The following is a 19,785-nucleotide window of genomic DNA, read 5'->3' as shown; positions in this document are numbered from 1 at the left end:
TAAAACTCCATAGCTGACAAAATGTTTTGCTGAAAAAAACACCATCACTGCCTACAAATAAAGAGTGTAATTTGGACAGTGAATGGATAACTGCAAACTTTTAGGTGAGGGTTTAAAAAATACAATGTATTGCCAGAATAGCACTGTGAAATGGAAAAATGGATTGCATTTATGTAGTGCCATTCTTCTTTTACAATTTGCCTCGCATTCATCCATCCATTAGAGTTGAGTTACATTAAACAACACACTTTGGCTGATATTCGGCGTCATTGTTGGTTCGCTTTTTCAAGCACTTTTGTATTATTTAGTGCCAAGTTGAATATATCACTGCTTATAGTTTTTGAATCATATTTATAAATGCGATGGAGTCTGGAACTGCATTTACACGTCGGAAACTGGTAACTCCAAAATGACATGAACATCACCTACGGCAACATGGTGTGTTATAGCATAAATGCTCTCTTGGTACTGAATATTTATTTTTTGTGCACTACACCGACAAGAAAGGTCAGACTTGAACCGTCACAGCCGCTGAAATGGAGCAAACACCAGACACTAGTCTTAGTAGGACATACACAGCATGATGCCATTTTTGTCAGTCTAAAAAAAACAGGTCAGGAGGTAACTGGGGGAGGGGGCAAAAAAAAAAACAAAAAACCATTGAGTAAGATACCAGGCAGTTACAAATGATGTTTGAATTCCAGTAAACAAACACCAATTCCATACAGGCCGTAACCGAAGCGTGAAAGGAATGATTAGTTAAAGGGGGGAATTGCTTGGTCATAGTGTAAGTGTAGAGCGACTGTATTTTCTCCAGTGTGTGTTAAAGCAGCACTTCATATCATAAGCTCATTATATCTGAGCCATAAAGTGATTATGGGCTCCAGTAAGGCATTGTTCTGCTGTTGACAGGATTAAAGATGACTTAAGAGAGAGAGAGAGAGAGAGAGAGAGAGAGAGTGAGCGTCGCCGCTCTTTGCTCGAGTGTTTGCTTGCTTTGTATAAGCCAGCAGTGAAAGGGGCTGTGCGCTTGACTGTTTGCCAGCTGCGGCGCACCCTCCCTGCATTCTTTTACACATTATCTCCTGCCACTCTGTCTATCCATCTAGATATCTGTCTGCTTTGTTCTTGTTGGAAGGTGGCGTGAAGTGTTGTTTTTCATGGACTTGTCATCACCTGCTGCGTAATTGTTTCAAGGTTTTTAAAGGGAAATCCTTGAGACACTAGAAGCAGTTAATCTCTCTTGTCAGTGTGGCATTGTTAAGTATTTGTGTCACTAGGTGTGAGTGCAGGATTCCAATGGACAGTAAAATCTGGCTGGGTTGTGTGCAACAGGTCATATGGCATCCTTTAACACTGCCAGGGTGAATCATTGATATTACTGACTTTTAATAACAAGTCACACATCAACAGTGTTTGAGTTATGAACGCATCGACCACTCTACTGTTCATATCCTTGGATGTATCTAATAACCATACATATCTTTCACAAGTTCTCATTTTTCGCGTCTGGATCTCTAATGTGCTTTTGTGTTCTCCCCGCAGAAGAAGGCCGGAGTTGTGAAGACACAGGAGAAGAAGGAGCGGTGGAAGGAGAAAAAGGTGGTGAAGCGGCAGAAGAAGGAAGACGAGGAGGTGGAGGAGGAAGAGGAGAATGTCCAGCCGGTGGTGGATCCCTTGGAGAATGGCTTCCTTCATCACGCCCAGCGGGAGCAGGAGAGAATGACTGAGAGGCTGCTGAAGAAGACTTACTCCAAGAAGAACAAAATGGTCAGTGTGTGTTTTTTTTTTTAATTTAAAGTCAGGTATTCTCACCGAACAGTAGTTCAACCTAAGTTGCAAAGGATGGACTGTTGGTTCGTGGGTTATTTTGTTGACAAATGAAAGCGATGTCGTCTGTGCTGGCTTTTGATGTGAAGGTAGAGGAGCCAATCAGCTGCTTAGGCAGCATCTGATTCCATTTATTTGTTGAGTCTGGTCAGTGCTGTTATTTCCAAGACCCTTCTGTAAGGCTACATCCACTTTAATATGTTTCCATTTTAAAACACAAACCTTTTGTTACATTACGCCTAGCACCCACCCTACTCTGGCATTTCCAAACCCCTAAAACAAAGACCTTTGACAATGCTGTTGACTTTGTTTTAGTTCCAAGACTTTGGGAATTGAGATTTAGTCTGTACAGACGGAAGTGGAGATTTTGAAAGTGATGACACAGACACCAACGTTTGCTTCCTGATTGGGTCTTATCAATCAACGGATGTCAAGCCAAAGCTTTATAGCTAGGTCTACATACCTTCTGTGATGCCATCCTTCACGTGTAGGCACCCCGTTTCCATTGCTATGGATTCCTACAGAGATGGAAAATGCTACCGGTACTCCTCGAATATGTTGCCGCATTAACTTTGCAACAACTGCCAATATATGCTTTCTTCCACCTTGACCGTCATAGTCATGTTACTTTTTTTGTAACAGTACCACTTCGTCATCCGTTTAAGCAAAGTCATCTCTGGTCTTACTTCTCGCTCTTGCTGTTCATCTTCCGTAGTATTTTCTGTAACTAAGCAACCAACTGCAGAGCAGACAAACTGCCTGTGGTTTACATGGGCACATGCATGTCCAGTGTATGAAAATGATCATGTGATATGCGTTTTCAGGCGTGTCGGTATGGATGGAGATCAATTCTGAAACGTTAAATGTAAAGAGATCAGTTTCATTTTACCATGCAGTTATAAAATGAAAATGTGTGACTATATGGATGTAGCCTCAGAGGCAGGACAGTCTTACTTTCCATCCTTCTGACAGCTGGTCCACATTGAATTTAAAGCACTTCAAGATCTACTGGGAATTATTTAGAAAGAGGTAGAAAGTGTGAACAGAGTCTTACACCTGTGTCAGATGTGACTTTACTTACTCTGGTGTCAGCAGGGACTTTGTACCACTGTTCTGAGGTTGCCAAGAGATAAGTTCACTTCACACGAGACACTTGAGTCCCCTCTGTCAGCGCACCATCAAACCACTTCTCAGTGTGCAGCGCAGGAGAAAATCATTTTCTTCAAATAGACTTCGAGAGTGTGCTAAAGGCTGGAGTTTGAGTTCATTCAGAGCTGTCAAAAATTGACTTTTTATTGTCGCAGTCATTTTGGAAATGGTATATGTAATTGTGTTTTTCAACTTTTACTTGGTTTTCATTGTTTTTAAAGTAGATGCTTTTGACATTGCACATGTTGTCCTTTAGGGAAGTCCAGGTTATTGTCACAAAAGCACTGTAGGCTTGCACAGAATCTTTATTTGCTTAAGGTTTTGTGAGTAGTAGCCTTTTGTATTTAGTAATCATGTTACTAACTTTGTGGTTGATGGTGAGATGGGGCACCGACTTTGTCTTCCTACTGTCTAAAATGAATATGTAGCAACGTGTTAATGTTTCCAGCTTACTGTTGATGGCTCTTATCTTTTGCAATTTGGGCTCTGCAAACATGCTCTTGTGTTTTTTTATTTATTTATTTATTTATTTATTTTTTCATTCTCAGCAAGAAACTTTTCCATACTATGTTTTTAAAGTGAAAGCTCAGCAGCTAGATGCACAAAACTTTGTGTGGAACAACTTAAACTGTATACACACTAAGGCAGAAATATGCATATACAGTGTTTTCATCAGATTTATAAAGCCGTGCATACACCCGATTCTGTTTTGTAAATGTTGATCATTGTGGTGCTGGGCGCACATGCATAAGCCTCACTTCCACACCCACAATTCACCAAAAATGAATGTAATCCTTAAATATCCGTCTGCAGTACTTTTGCCCCTCCACCATTCATTAGACCTGTCAATAAGAATTATGGTAAAGGAAGTGCTATTTCACTACCTGTGTTGTATCAGCGAGGTCCTCCAACAGTGCCAGAGCAGCTGTCATTACACACAGCTGTGGCAAGTTGTAGCATCTGTAACACTGATTCATAAAATTTCTGCAAACTATCATTGCTGTAAAATCTTAATAATTATTATTATTAAATGCCTTAAGGATGATTAATTTATTCATAGTGCTCATGTTGAAACTGACTTCACAAAGTGCTTTACAGGATAAATCACTAACAGGGAGATGAATGTAAATAAAAATAATATAAATGGTCAGTTTCACTCATAAATTATTTAGAATTAACTTTATAAATGCGCCTTCGATTGTCATTTAACAGAACGCAAATAACACAATCAGTGAAATTGGCAAAAACAGTGTTACCAGCCTCTCAACTTATATTCAGTCTCCTCCTCATCATATCAGCTGCAGCTATCTCATCTAAAACCGTGTGTATGCCTGGTCTGAAGAATGTGTGAGGACTGCACACTCTCACTGCACATTGTCCTTCATAAATACCAGTTCATGTGTGAGACAAGGCGTACACCTGGTTGTTGTGCGTACACATCGTTTCTGCATCTGGCCCCTGCTCGATGCTGCTGACTGCCACTATAGACTGCCAGTCACGACCTGTAATCATGCAATCACTTGTCGATACTAGGTGGATGGCTAGCAGTCTGAAAACTATTGGCACAACAAACTATTGACACTGCAGTACAACAGGCCAGCTAATAAAGAGGAGGTGTCACATAACAGTAGCCCATGACAGTAGCAGTAGCCTCCACAGGATAGTTGATACCTGGACTCTGCTGTAAGTGCACTATGGAAGTTTTTATGCCTGGTTGGGGTTGTAGTGTTTCTTTGCATTTCACTTATTGAAACAAATAAGGGAAACAGACAGTTAAGAACTGTCGGATAGTCAGATAGCCTTTGGACCTCAGTTAAGTGCAACATATGCGACTTGGATACACTAATGAGCCCTGATGCTACCGAAAGTAGTTTCATAAACAACAAACAAATTGTTGGTATGCTGCCTTCAGGTAGATTTACCCTGCTATCCCATTCTTGTTTTCCTTCATGACTGCAGAAGTGGTTCTCTGTTTGTTTATGCAGATAGAGGACTGCCAATATTCCCGGCTTCAAGCACACTGCTGAGCCCACAGACTCCGAGTCTGTCCCAGTGAGATAGCCCATCTATGTGTTAACAGTTTGTTTAAATGGGCGGATGTTTTTATGCTCCTGTCCGAGGCCAAGCTCCACCATAGTGCCGTTGAGGATAAGAGGGGAAATGTAGTCAGGAAGCCAAACTAAATAATGAGGCTATGTAGCCCGGAGGCCTCCTCCACAGACAAAAATATCTCTCTTAGATAAGATTTCCAAAGGAAGTTAACATGGCTGAAAATGAGTTTGGCTGTGATATTTAGTTTGCTAAGAGACAGTAAAAAATTATGCATTTAGCTGATGCTCTTATCCTGAGTTTAAGTGCAAGAGGCTGCACTTACTGAACCAGATCTACACTCCCATTCAGATTATAACTCCATAATATCAGCAAATTGCTGCTGTCATGTCAAAACACTGCAACTTCAGCTGTGCTCAATTTCATGTTTTTTAGTAACTTCATCTGAAGATTTACTACACATGCTCCCAAGGAGATTAAGATAGTAAAGAGATTTTGAAATCAAGTCAAAACCCACAGGAAAACTACAGCTAAAAACTTTTTTAATGTTTCTTTCCATCAGCAGTGAGATAGCACTGTGTCCCTGGTATGTATAATAGGGGGTAAAGAATCAGTAGAAAAAAAACCTTTTGGAATTTAAAACTCTTGATCTTGTGTCTTTTTCTTTTCAAGTAGCTACAACTTACATATAATTTGTCATGTTTGTGTGCTTCCTTGGAGCAATTTGAAATGCTGCCTACCTCCAGATTGTAGTGTATTTTGAGGTAACCATATAATAACAAAATGTTTATTTTGTCACTGATGTGCATGTATTTTTAAAAATACCAGGAGGAAGTAATGAGGTCACAAAAGCCTCTCAACCCAGAAAAGAATGTGCACAAGAACTCCACAAAACTACAGTTATGTGGTATTTGTCAGCAGAGGCTTCTGTGTCAGTGAACCATAGTAATGAATGTCTCTGCAGCACCTTGCAGCACTTCAGACGGAGAATTTGTCTTTGGCGTACTGGACTGGATAAGGCACTTGACCTCATGCAAAGTCCTCTAAAGAAACACCTCAGTCCTCTGATCCGTAGATAACTGGAGACATCTCCCTTCCCAGCTGGACTGATCTATAAAGTACTGCTGGTTACCTTTGCTCTTACTTAACTTCTAAACTTTCCAATCTCTTCCTTTATTCTTGTTTCAGTTACTTACTTTAATCTTAGTATTTGGCTGAAGCAATGTTTTTGCTGCTGTCACTGTCTGAAGACAAGTAGCTAAAATATCTTGAAACCTGCACAGGCTTTAGTTCTCTGCATGCTGAGAGCTAAAGCCTGCCTATAATGGATAACTCCTTATTCCTAGCTACATCATTACTGTTTTTGAGAACCAACAATTATGCTGTGTTCACACGCCGTGGGAAACAGCAACACCCAATTCCAGTCATAGTCACAGTGCAGATGAGACTCCTCATATGACTGTATCACATAACTAATTATAGATAACATTATGAAATATGAAACAGTTGATCCACATCTTTAAATAAGCACTCCAAAAGCTGGTTAAATCCTCTCTCTGCTTTAGTTATAAGTACAAGTGGTTTTTGATCAGGGCTGTCTCTTAAGTCAGTACCTGTCCATGCCCACTCATGCTGCTTTTTATCCCACGCCCACTTGCTTCCATACAATTTATAAAACATTGCCAGATAGGAGTGGCAAGCAAAGACACATTCCAACATGACCAAATCAACATCTGCTGAGGGTCTCCCAGAGCCTATAGGCCAACCTGCCCCATGAAAACATTTTGTGGGAGCGTACGGACAGTTTAATTGCTTTCACTCTCAGTTATCCTTACAAATACAGGCACATTTCCTCAGGTTATTGTGTTATGGAATGGCGGTGTTGATGGATTCACTGTTGGCGAGTTTAGCCTCTCTGGGTCGAGTGCAGGCCAAGGAATTGTTACCCTGTTTTCCAGAGCGGCTTACAATGATCACAGCAGCAGTTAAAGTTTCACTTCAAAGCTTCATTTTATGTTGGTGACTCTGAAGTGAGTATGTAAGAGCAAATGCTTGGAGTATAAGAGCAAAGAGCTTCAGAGAGACCAATGAATAGAGATATATCTATTCTTACTTTACTCTCAACCCTTGTGATGGTGTCATGCTCTCTTAGTGTCTCTGGTAGATGGAATCCCATGCATATAAAAAAACATTTGCTTCCAGATGGACAGAGCTTCAATGAGGAGCCCTGTGTGGATTTGATCTGCCACAGAAAATGTCCTTGGCAACAGTGCCAACAGACTCTGTCACAGTCATGTGGGTGTTTAGTATTCAGTTCTCTTTGCTGGCAAGTTAAGTCAATAATACCATGTACACATTTGTATCTTGCTCTATCAAAATCAGTTTGATGTCGCAACAGTTCATTTCTAGATAAACATGGATTGATGTCAACATTTCTAATTTTGGTCATTTTTGGGGTTGTGTTTGAGTTTAAATAAACAAAGTCTTGGCTTTCAGATTATGAAACTCTTTGCCAGTTTCAGATATTAGATACTGTTCTGAAGCTTGTAAAGGCATGATGTCAAGCCAGCAGTGAACACTTGTCAACCGTACTCTGGTCCTATTCAGTGCTACTCTTCTTCCCTCTATGTCTCTCTGAATTTATGAATAAAAGACTTGTAGTACCAAGACAGACAGTGACAGTGACAGTTTTCATCTGATTTCCAGGTTTATAGAAAGTCTTGGCTTTCAGAATATTAAAAGTTCTTAAAACTTACTTACTTTAGTCTATTACGGTTCAACAGATCATACAGATAGTCCAAGTTGTGAATATTGTTGAAAAGTCTATGCTAACTGTTTGCTAACTTTACTTATCAATGGAAGGCCGCAGTTCTTCCAGCATAAGCTACATTTTCTTCTCTTCCTGTACCGTGTTGCTGAGAATGCTTGTTTTCCTCACCTTGCTGGCTACAAAATAAAAGTGTCCCCGGGGTTTTTCTGTGTGTCTTTCACCCAGGACAAGCCTCTGGAGTACAGCATGCGCTCCTACAGTATTTTGGACGGCCACTGGTCTCCATCATGTATCTTTACAGCCACCGTACTGCAAAGTTTAAAAGCCGTATTCTCAAAATAATGGCTCAGTGACAGTTATTATGTAATGTGACTTCTTTTGCTTAGTATTTGGAGAACAAAACTAATACTGTTATCATTAGAGAGCTAAAAAAAAATCCTCTTTCTAACAGTGTATAAAACTCAAAATGTGTTTCAAGGTCAATGTGACTAAAATGAGCCAGTCACATTTACTCTTACTTACAGATCCTTTTAGCTGGCAAACACTAAGGAGATGGATGTGTGCACATACATAAAGACTTTTGTTGTGGCTGTGGGGAAAAGAGCAGCACAGAGCAGCCATCTGGGCTATAGCAGGCGTTTACATATTATGGCAGATTATATTGATGTAGTACACTGATAGGTATGTGTACTTTTATGATGCTCTCCACCACAACGATCAACTCGGGTGCACTTTGAGCATTTTCTACTTTGTCCTTCAGGCTGCCCTCCTATCTAAGTGTCCAGCTTAGTTTTGCCCATCCATATTTCTTTCTGTTTTGCTGTCTCTCCAGACAGAGGAGGTGTCCCGAGTGTATGTCACACACTATGATCCACAAGCGTGGTGATGTGTTGGTCTCCTCGAGGCACCCTGGGGTGCCAGAAGCTAGCTGGAGGACAGGAACTGCAGTGTCAGAGTAGAGTTTGTCACAGGGGGGCAGTGGGTGAGCAGCACTTGATCTAATTAGAAGACTCGCCAGGACCTTGGGAATGGTCGAGCATAGAGTGTTGGTGTGTTTATGCGTGCATGTATGGGTGTGTGTATATGTGTGTGAGACAATGTGTATGTGCACATAGTCTAAGGGTTGTTTTCTTGTTCTCCTCTCAGTCAGACTCTTGTCAGGAGCCATTTCTCCCACAGTCACACATGTTGTTTGGAGACGTTTTTGTAGACCAGTGCTGATATTGTTTGAAGTGGATCCAACAGGTTTTACCATTCATTTGCATTTGCCAAAAATGAAAAAAAAAATCCCAGTTGCAGTTGATTTAGATTTTTGGCAATGTGGATCAAGAAACTCACCACTTAAATTCAGACTTATTGAAGTGCCTTTAAATGGTTAATAAGCCCATAAAGGTTCAGTAATTATCAGCTTACCTCCCTGGCTGCTGAAACTCGTCTGAAGTTTATAGCACCACTGAAAATAAGTAAATTAGCCCCTTATATTTAGACCCATCAGGGGCAAATCCTTATTAAAACAAGAAAATTAGATGATTATCACACTTTCGTCATTTACACATTGTAGGGAATAATTATATCCATAAACCAATACATGAGTCTGACCTGCGCTGCCGTTTTTATCTGTCACTCCCTGCTGTAGGACACCAGAGAAGCAGCTTGCAGCATACCCAGCAAGCACCAGCATGGTTTTGACCTTCAATATGCTTCAAATGGGGGTCATGAATAACACATAACGCTGACTCGCTCAAGCAACACACTGATAGCTACACATACACATCACATCAGCATCCCTGTCCATTAGTGCTGTGGCTCACCCTGTGCTGCAGCCACCCCCCACTGACAATGTCATAAAGGAAAACATATCCGGACACTTCACTCTATTATTCCAGCCCCCACCTCAGGGAAGCCCCTCACTATCAGGCCAGCATGTGGACATGAAGCCAGCATCCTGCATGCCCCTGTCATAGCCGCTTCAGGATTACCTCCGCGTCTTCATATCTAGGTGTGTTTATAAGCAGTAAGCCAGCCGGAGACAGATCAGATTAGTTGGGGCATTAACAGTGCACTGGAGCATAGTTCAGGGGCAGCCTGAGAGCCACGATAGACGCGGGAACACTGCTGCCCATCGGCAGTGGGGCAGCGGTAACAGGACGAGTGATCAGAATGACTGATAACGGTAGGATGGTTGTTATCTGGGGAGCAGCGACCCTGAGCGGTAGCAGCTCGGCTCAGGAGACAATATCTCTCCTGGCTAACCCTGCTTCCAGCCCATTTAAACTGGAGATCAAGGTGAATGCTCTTCCCCTGAGTCATTCCGGGCAAGTGGCTGAGCTACAATTTAGTATTGCTGACTTATTTTAAATCCAAAATGTACAATTTCTTGTTGTCCGACAGAAACAGTGGATGTCAGATTTTGCTGGATATATAGAAACAATTTGAAGGAATACTTCACCCCTTAAATGACCATTTGTACATTGATTATTCACCCTGGGTTACGTTAGATTTGTGAAAAAAAACCAACTTGTTTTTCTTTCAATATTACTGCAGGAGTTTGTGTGAGAGTTAGTAAACAGATGTTTTTATATAGTTTTGCTGTTGTTAATGTTAATCATTAGAGTTGGGCGATCTTGTCCATATCCTATCGTCCTATCGCCATCTAGTGAAATCGCCAATGAACGATGTCATCGCGATATGCCATCTATGACTTTACATAGATGGCATATCTTTGCAATTTCTCCTGACATTATGTTGTTTGGTTTGTTCACCGCTCCGCGACATGCGTTAGTGTCGAGCGGGCAGAGGCGTTGATTCCCCCCCCCCTCCCCCCACCTTCCGCTCTCTCACTAAGCAGCCTCCCTCTGTCTCCTCTCACTCAGCCTTGTTCAGCCTCGATCTCGTCAGCATGCGCCACACATAGGGATGTAACGATATGGAAAATTTGATACCTCGATTATAGTGACCAAATTATCACGGTAAATAATAATATTGCGATTTTTTTTAAGCGCTGTAAAATGTCCAAAAAATAGATATATTGAAATGACTTCACTAAATCTTGTAACTTCCTTATCATACTAAAATGTTAACAGCCAAAATCTTATATTAAAATGAAACTTTCACATTAAAGGGGCAAGAGATTGGCACAGCAACAGAAAATTTTATTTTAAATGAACAAAATATGTAAACAAATTACAGGAACAAAGCTTATTTGTCTGGTGCATTTTAACAGTCAGCAAAATATGTAAACAATTTATATGTTATTTATTTATTAGCATGAGAGGAAAAATATATATAAAACAAAACAACGCAAGAGTAGGACAAAAAACATACAATACTGTATATAGAATAGATATCACAAATGTGCAGGGGAAACCAAAAAAACCCTAAGGGCAATGGTCATCATTACACAGAATAATAATGTATGAGAAAAGGAGTGCATGTTCTCGTGTGTGTGTGTGTGTGTGTGTGTGTTAGGTCAAGACTGTGAGCAGTGAATTTAATTAACCGGTTAAAAGGTTAACACGGCAGCGTTTTATGTTGTTTCCTTGAGCTTATGTCAAGAAAGCATAACTGGCCATCTATATCGATTCTAGCTCGCCATACAGTAACCATAATCACAGTGATTCAATCATAGTTGATCTCAATTAGCATTACATTACGTCAGTTTATATTCTGTCGGCTCCGCTCAGTGTTTTCAGCTCCATTTCGTTTTGAAACACTTAGCAACATAGCTGCTAATACGGCTATTAGCTACTCAGCTAGTGTTAACGAAAACAGAAAACCTAGTCGCCGTTTAGGAGGACAGATACGGCTCAAATGTCCCGTATACGTCGAGAGTTACACATTATGACAATCTTAGTAAAACCGAAGTCCCTCACACAGTAACTGACGTTTGCATGGCATAACGTGCATTGGTTGTAAAGCTGTGGATGATGGTCACGGAGATGAGCCAGCAGATTTGTAGTGTTGCTACCCTTCACAGCAACTTTCTTCCTGCATGTTCTGCACACAGGATAGTTGTCCTCCACCAGCTGTCCCTCGGCATTCTTCAGAAACCCAAAGTATGCCCAGACCTCAGACTTTGTGCGTTTAGTTGAGGGGGAAATGTCCTGAGTGCCGCTATCACCACCTTCCGCCATGTTTTTATTTTTTGTGTTTACACATGCTACGCATTCACGCAGCGCCTGCATTGCGAGACTTGAATGAGGCTGTATCTACATATCCTGATAATCCACCACGATAATGCAATTAATTTAAATATAAACGGTAATTCTTACCGTGTAAAAATTAACCGAGATTTACCGTAATATTGGTAATCATTACATCCCTAGCCACACACGCGCTGTCTCCCCCCCCACACCTCGCGATTGCATCGTCATTTAAAAAAGACATCGTGAAACAACCCTTCTATCGCCGATGGCCGATCCGATCGCCCATCGGCACAGCCCTATTAATCATGGACCCTTATGACTTCAATTCATCAAGAATTTTGTCAGTTTTTGGATTCTTTGTTCACCATGCAGGCATGCGAGAAAAACAGTTTTCTTCAGGAATCCAACATAATACAGGGTGATTGATATACAAATGATCATTTGGGGGGGATGAAGTATTTCATTTAGATTGTTTTATTTACTGCAGCTGAAATGTATTTTGCACATGACTCTTTTCCCTCACCTCATAACGAATATTTGCTTTACCACTTGCCACTTATTCTCCTGAGACTCACACCTTTTGCTCACTTCACGATTATCTGCTTATAACACTGTGGTTGATCTACTGTTGCACTTGTAATGAGATCGGCCCTAAAATGTGACATCCTTGATGTAATTATGGGGTTGGAAAGCTTGTAAGTGGTAACGTGATAGAAAAGGCCTTTACTCCTGTTACTCAGGTTAACACTGCAATTTAACAAAGAGCATTATTAGATGAGTGGATAATGAGGTACGCTGCAGAGGTGTCTGCGGGCACAGCACATGCAAGAGCGTGCGCATGTGTGTGCAGAGTAGAAAGACAGAGATGAGTGGAGGAGCGTGACTTGTAATAGACCTTGACAGATCAATTAGTCAGCTGCTTGTAACATGAACATGTATGCGTGATCACAGGGAGGATAATTGTCTTTACCACATCAAAGACAAGTTAGCAGATGAACACACGCATGCCTGTGCAAGAGAGAGAAAAATGACAGAAGAGTTTCATTACAAAAATTAGATAGCTGATTTTTTAGAAAATGAGACACGCACACAATCGGATAAACCGATTGCTGACATTAGAAATTCCCTGGAGATGTTAGTTGCCTTGCCAACGAAATCCATAAATTAGAAGGAATCTGAGCATCTGCCTTCTCAGCAAAGATGATTTTTATAATTTTAAAATGTGCTTTTTTAAATTGAAAGTCTGAGTTTCCAGCATTTGACAGCAGACATGATATTGTGCAGCCCATATATTACGCACTAAAGAACACACAGAACAGCAACTAGACTGCGTAAGCGTTGACTACAGCTAGTGGAGGTTTCATTCCAATATTTTGTTCTATATATTTTTTATAGAAACAGCAAGTTGCTCAAATTGTTCATCAGTCTTTACTAATTTTAGAATTGTACTGTTTTAATTGAGGAAAAAATTACAGAGTTCCACATTCAGTTATACTGCATATCTCCATTAAACCACTTTAGTGCCTTGCTGCAGGACACCACAGTAGCAATTATTGATGAAAGGAAGATTATTATTTGCCTACAAAACTACCTCCCAGCGGTACCAGGGTTTTAAACCAGTAATGTTACCCAGACTATGTTCACAAAATCCTCCTTTTACTACTGTGGGAATCCTAATTTAAAGGCATCTTACTTTGCTTAAAATATACAGTAAAACTACAAATTAGATGTTCAAAATGAGTAAGTTATGACTTCATTAACTTCACTTGCTGACCAAATAATTACAAGAACATCTGATGAGTCTCCAGCACAGCATATACCATAGTTGCATCGGAATGACATAAATAAGAAACTCACATTTTCCCAGTAGAGAATAATGAAGCCGGCTAATTAGAGCTGAGATCAAACAGAGAATGTTTCTTGCAGATGTAATATATCACCATAATAAATGTTGGAATGATAATGCGGCTCTATTAATTGATTTTTGGCTTCTTAACAAGGTTTGTTTTGTTTTTTTTTTTACATGAAATGAGTTTGAAAAAGCGCGCACAAATTGTGACACTCTTTCTTGTAACGTAGTTGATGGAGAATTTCTATTGAAAAACTGAATTAAGGGAATTTTTGAAAACTACAAATCCAAGTGTTGTTATCTTTGAGTCGCTGATACTGATAATGGTAACTGAGAGTCAGGTAGAGGTGAAGACTTCCCATAGATTATAGATAAAGCATTGAAAAATGGAATTCTGCAGATGAAATTATGTAGGTAACACTGGCACCTATCAGACTTTTGTTCTCACTTCTCTCTGAAGATTTTCCTCTCTGAATAAGTGTCTGGGAGCGCGTACCTTTCCCTCTGTGTGTTTTCAAGTTTCCTAAATGCCGTCTATTTTTGCTCAGCAGACGGCCTGACCACAGTGGATTTAGTGTGAGGAGCCAAACTCGTCCTCATGGGTTTCCACTGGGGCTGGTGGTGTTGACTTTGCCTGGGATGCCGGGGGAAGGCTGGGAAAATTTAAGGGAACAGTCCCACCGGTGTTGAAAAAGAGGTGGGGGGAGGGGTGTGGAAGGATTTCATGATGGCTGCTCCAGTCCCAGGGGACAGTTTGGAGTTGAAGGGGGTCCTAATCTCAACTGGCCCCAGATGGTGAGATTGGGGTGGCAGATATTCCTGTTAAGTTATGACTGGTCTGTCAAAATGGATGTCAGCTCCATAGATGGACAGAATGATACACTAAGAGACCCCTATATAATCCAAAGGCAGGATGTAAATGCAGCTGTAATATATGTGACCCACAGAAGCCATCTTAAGAAAGAAAATTCAAAGGGAACACCAGTAAAATGAGTGTGTCATTCAGTTGAAGTGAAACCTCCAGGAATATTCAGGCATCTAAGGATTTTCCTCAAGATCCATCACCTCTCCTCTCCCCACGGCTGCAGCCGCAGCTTCCCAACCCCTTAGACAAGTACAGAGAGAGAGGCAGAAAGACAGAGAGAGACGGAAATAGAACTGGAAATAAAGCGAAGCGAATGACAAAGTCAGACAACCTCTGCGCCCGCTGTGCTTAGCCAGGTGAATATTGCATGGGACAGTGCACAGTGATTAATGTCAGGCCATGTAAGGTGCTTGCTCGGGGTTGCTGTACTGTAGGTCCATACACACACACATACACACGTCCCATCACTTTTAACAAGCCATAGTCATTGAGATACAGCAGGGCTACTTCAGAGCAACCACTCTGGGGACGATTAGGCCTGGGAACATTAAATTAGCGGGGATCTAAAGTCATGCTCTGTTGGAGCTTGAGCTAGTGCATGCTGGGATTGGACTAGGTAACAGAAGCAGGGAGAAACTCCTCCTGGATATACTGTTTGCTATCTGATATTGCTGTATGCGGTAAGAGCCTAATTTAAGAGCAATTTTTAATTTTGCAGTTACATGAAGGTGCAGTTTTTTTCAGTGCAGTCATTAGGTTTTGGACTCAGGAGGCAAGTGTTAGCCATTATAAATTTGTCAGGACAATATTTCTCTGCGCTTTGCTAGCTGGCTAGTTATGATTACTTTCTTTTTTATGTAATTTATTAAAGTGGGACCTCCCAGGCTGCATCATATTCCAGCTTCGCATCTACCAGAGAAGCTGTAGCTATAGCAACAAATGTATTGCCCCTGGTAGATGTTTAACTAGAACAGACAGCAGGGAGAGACACTTTATTACACCTTGTGCTTTATGATTTACAGTATCATTGTGGTTTATATTACAGTAATGTTTAGGGAGCACTTCAGAAATGTGTGCTCCAGGAAATCTCTGGCGTCTGGGGTCATATTCCTCCTACAAAAGCTTGCTACAAAGTAGAGTATCATGAGCTGTGAGTCATGTCAGGTCAGATTTATTGTGAAATGCTTTAATCAAACAGCTTAGTCTTAAACAGATGTAAACGAGACAGAGGATCAGGATGTGTGCATGCGCTGTTGGGACACTTGCATGAGAACTGCTTTTAAAAAGTAAGTCCTCTCTAAATCGACATCTTACTCAGGGTGTCACAGGAAGCTCATTGTCGCTTCTGAACCGCACAGTTCAGGGAAATAGAGAACAAAGTGTTAGACATAAGGTCGCACAGCACGGACTCTCAGGTTGCGCTGCCTTTAATGTTGCCTCAGACCAACGTGTAGAAGTCAGTTGAAATAAATGCAAATAAACCGTAGTTGTTCTGTCTGCAATAAAGTGCAGTAACACATTTATTTCTCATTTGACATTTTAATATGCTACATCTGAGTGTGTTTGTTAGTAGTTCTCCAGTAGGTCTCCAGTGCTGTGCTGTTTGAAAGATTGCTCGTCATTTATGCACCGTGGTTATGTAACAAACCATGACTTTCCCTTGTATATTTCTTTGATAAATGTTTTATATGTAGTGTTAAGCCTGCAGGAACAGTGCCTGGCTTTGAAGCTAATTTCAAAAGGTGGCCACAGGTGGATTTACAACATCTGGATCCATCACCTGATGCCATTGGGCCTAAAAAGATTTTTCTCATTGTGATAGAGGCACCTGAAAATCAGTGGATAGATGTTTTTCAGTGTCACAACCCCCACAAAATGATTTGGATTTGATTCATTTGGTCTGATAACATTTTGAAAGTCTGGAAGAGCCACAAGATTAAATAATTTTATCCCCATTCAAGTTGGCAGAGGGTTCAAGGGCTAGTTAGCCATCCGTAGGCACTTAGCCACACTCTATCTATTTGTGGAAGATTTCATATCACAGAAGTTGAGCTTTTTTGGCTTTATGTACCACTGAGTGACTTTCATAGGAATGTACAGGGGTCCGCCTCCAAGACTGTATCCAGTTGTCTTAACACATCCATAGGTGGCGCTCTTTTTCTTACTTACTCAGGCGCACTTCCTGTGTACTTGAGCGAACTTTCCTGGAAACACCGAAGAGGCAGCAGGTGTCTGCAAATTTGAAAGCTCTCGTGAAGTGTGTTGAATCATTGTTGCAATGGGACATTTAGTAAAATGGAAATAATTCAGGAACAATCTGCCAAAGTTTTTTTATCTAAGTAGTAAATAGCAATGGTGAGTCACAAATTGTATCTGCTTGAGTATGATGTGTTATTAGTGTCTCTGTGGTATCGCTGATTGTCAAAACATAAGTAGAATAAACATGTGGGATCACACTGAATTCTTTAAAAGTATAGCCTCAGTACAAAATAAGAGTATCGGCTTTTAAAATCACATATTAGTTAAGCTGGACTGTAACTCAGTGCTGTCAGCGGTCAGGTTTCCTGGATACCTCTGTGTCCGGAGGCTGGCAGCCGTCTGGTGCGCGGTGCTGTGTTACATGGGAAGCTTTAAGGATGCAGGGATCTGGTGTTTGTTAGGTAGAATGGAAGTGGGTGGCAGTCCTGAGCCTTTACTGAAAAGAGAAGCCTCCTGTAGTTGTGAGAGGTCTTTTGTTTGGAGGCCTGTGTGTTTTGACAGGCCTGAGAGGGGGTTAGACAATAGGGAGGCCAGGCTGTATCCTGACGCGTTCCTGCAATATGCTGCTGTACGCTCCACTTCGTATTGTTCTCCACCGTCATTTACAAATGCCTCATTCTCTCCTTGTCACACTTGTATCAATTTGTTTTAGTTAATTAGCGCTTCAATTAGCACCTATTTAATTAGATTCCATTTAATTGTTGCTTGGCTTGACAAATGTGTTGTCGCATGTGTCTTCCAGTGTGCAGTGCGTCTCAATTACATGCTGTGTGTTCTCGTGTGTGTGCATGCTTAGTACACACATGTACTTGTGTGTATCTAAGCATGTAGCCTTAGATAATGCTGTATGTGTCTGTATAAGCGTGGCTGTGATGTAGTCCTTGCCTACTTGGCAGCGTCTGAACATTTAAGTGTCTAAGTGTCATCTTTGCCACTTTAGCCCATCAGGGTCACTACATTAATGGGATCTGCCGAGGCCCCTGCCCCTGTTTTCATAGCCCTGTGCCTGGGGAGGGGTCGGCGACTAGCAAAGCTGGACATTAACTCAGACGGCTTAAATGGGATTAGTGGTGTCACTGAGACAGATGTGATCTTTGCAGCCACAGCTTTCCTTCTCGTTCACACTGTGTTCAATTTTGCCATGATACAACACTGACCCCTGCTGCATTAGAGAGTTATTGCAGCCACACTCGTGAGGAGGTGGTGGATGATGCTGTGTTAACCCTTTGGCAGATTACATCGCATCGTCCATTGGGGGTCACTGTTCCCATTTGAAAAAGATGGTGGGAGGCCTCTCCGCTCCTCTCCTCTCCTCTTCTGCCATTTTGACTGCCTAATGTAAAGTCTGCCAGGGTTTGCAATATTGAGCCCAGGCGGTGGATCTTCTGCAGGTTCCATCAAGATGTTTCCTGCAGCGTCTTGTAATGGATGCTTAATGTGGCTTCAAAATATTGCCATGAAAACAACATCGTCAGAGATAATAAAATGCCGCTGGAACACAGAGGCTCATGTGTGGGTTGTATATGCCAGCGCCGTCGCTCATATTAGCTCATTAAAACAGCGAGTAGTGCTGCTATACAAGGTCAAACGTATCCATATCAGTCAGAAATCTCCTTGTGTCAAGCACGTCCTATAATTAGCATATCGCCAATGTATGGAGAGCCGCTTAAACAGGGTGTATTTAAAATGTACAGACTTGGAGTGACGCTCTGTGCGTTTTAATGGGTTGTGATTTAGGGGATATTGTTCATACTTATATGCCTTCGAGCGGAGAGCATGTGTTTGGTTCCTTTTTTCCTCTTTTAAAGGCCATTCACACAGTAGCAATTGAACCAAGGGCTATAATTGTGTTTTCATGTACTATAGATCCTGTCATTAGGCCCCTGGGTCTGCAGGCAGTTATATGATGACAGCTGACAAGGGGGCGCGGCTCCTTTGAGGAAGAAGGGGGGGGAGAGGGGGACCACACGCACAAAAGCCACAATTACTTCCTGGACGGTCCCCAGAGCTCAGTGGTTGGAGTGTGTATGTAAAATGATGTGGGAGAGGCCATTTGCAAAACAAAGAGAGGGGCAGTGTGGGCGAGAGGGGGGGGGGGGGTAAGAATGATTGCTGTACACCCTGAGGCGGAGGGGTTGAAGTGGCAGACTGGGGGTTGACACGCCTCCTAGCAGTCGCTGAGGAGCTGAATCCAGATGGGGGTGTGGTTTTTGTGGTTGACCCCGTAGAGGGAAGAGGGTCAGGGTTTGCCCCTGGGGCCCTGAGGGGAGGAGATGGCCCGAGGGGTGGATCTCTCAGTACACATATGGGTGTGAAGTGCCCAGTATGTTCAGTCTGAAGTCACAGGTTCACTTAGTAGGGGAGCACAAGTTGTACTAAGCAACTTATTTGTAAGGATCAGCGTTTAGTGTCTCTGTGATATTAAGAAAACCCAGTTTATTTAAGATATCTAGACTTGTGTTATACTGTGTAATCTCTGTAGGTGCTCATTTTGTGCAGGTGTCGATATTTCAACGGCTCGATTGTTCATTTTGAAATGAAACTTCTGTTCTGTAGACGTACTTTCAGAGCCACATGACTTAGAATAAGACTGAAAAGAGTCTTTCAAAATAATTTTTAAGTATTATCTCTTAATTAGATAGCACACGGTGGGAAACATCAGGGAGTAATTGGAAGGCGTGACATGTGATTGAAGTCAGAGGCCAGACTCGAGCTGTGACACTGAGCCGCAGACATAACAACATCACCAATTAGCAGTGCGTCGTTGCAATACTGATTGGATAATATCTGAGCGGTGCAGTGAGCTGTGAGCACGTACCGCGGGGTCACAAGGCTGAATTAGCCTGGTCGCTCTCAGTTTAATTAATGA

At 41.7% G+C, this 19,785-nt stretch overlaps 1 protein-coding gene across 16 annotated transcripts in view; it reads left to right on the top strand.

Annotated features, from left to right (window-relative positions):
* Nucleotides 1-19,785, top strand: part of fbrsl1 (fibrosin-like 1) — a 323,291-nt gene that overhangs the window by 102,150 nt on the left and 201,356 nt on the right. For all 16 annotated transcript variants that reach the window (XM_033618537.2, XM_078170914.1, XM_033618533.2 and 13 more), the window contains exon 2: nt 1,546-1,770. In XM_033618537.2, coding sequence (XP_033474428.2) covers nt 1,546-1,770 — 225 coding nt within the window. The remainder of the gene's footprint in view (nt 1-1,545; nt 1,771-19,785) is intronic.

Source organism: Epinephelus lanceolatus, chromosome 9 (assembly GCF_041903045.1).
Source record: "Epinephelus lanceolatus isolate andai-2023 chromosome 9, ASM4190304v1, whole genome shotgun sequence".
NCBI classification, from domain to species: Eukaryota; Metazoa; Chordata; class Actinopteri; order Perciformes; family Serranidae; genus Epinephelus; species Epinephelus lanceolatus.
Note: the sequence above shows the minus strand (reverse complement) of the source record. Positions and strands in the feature narration are given on the sequence as shown.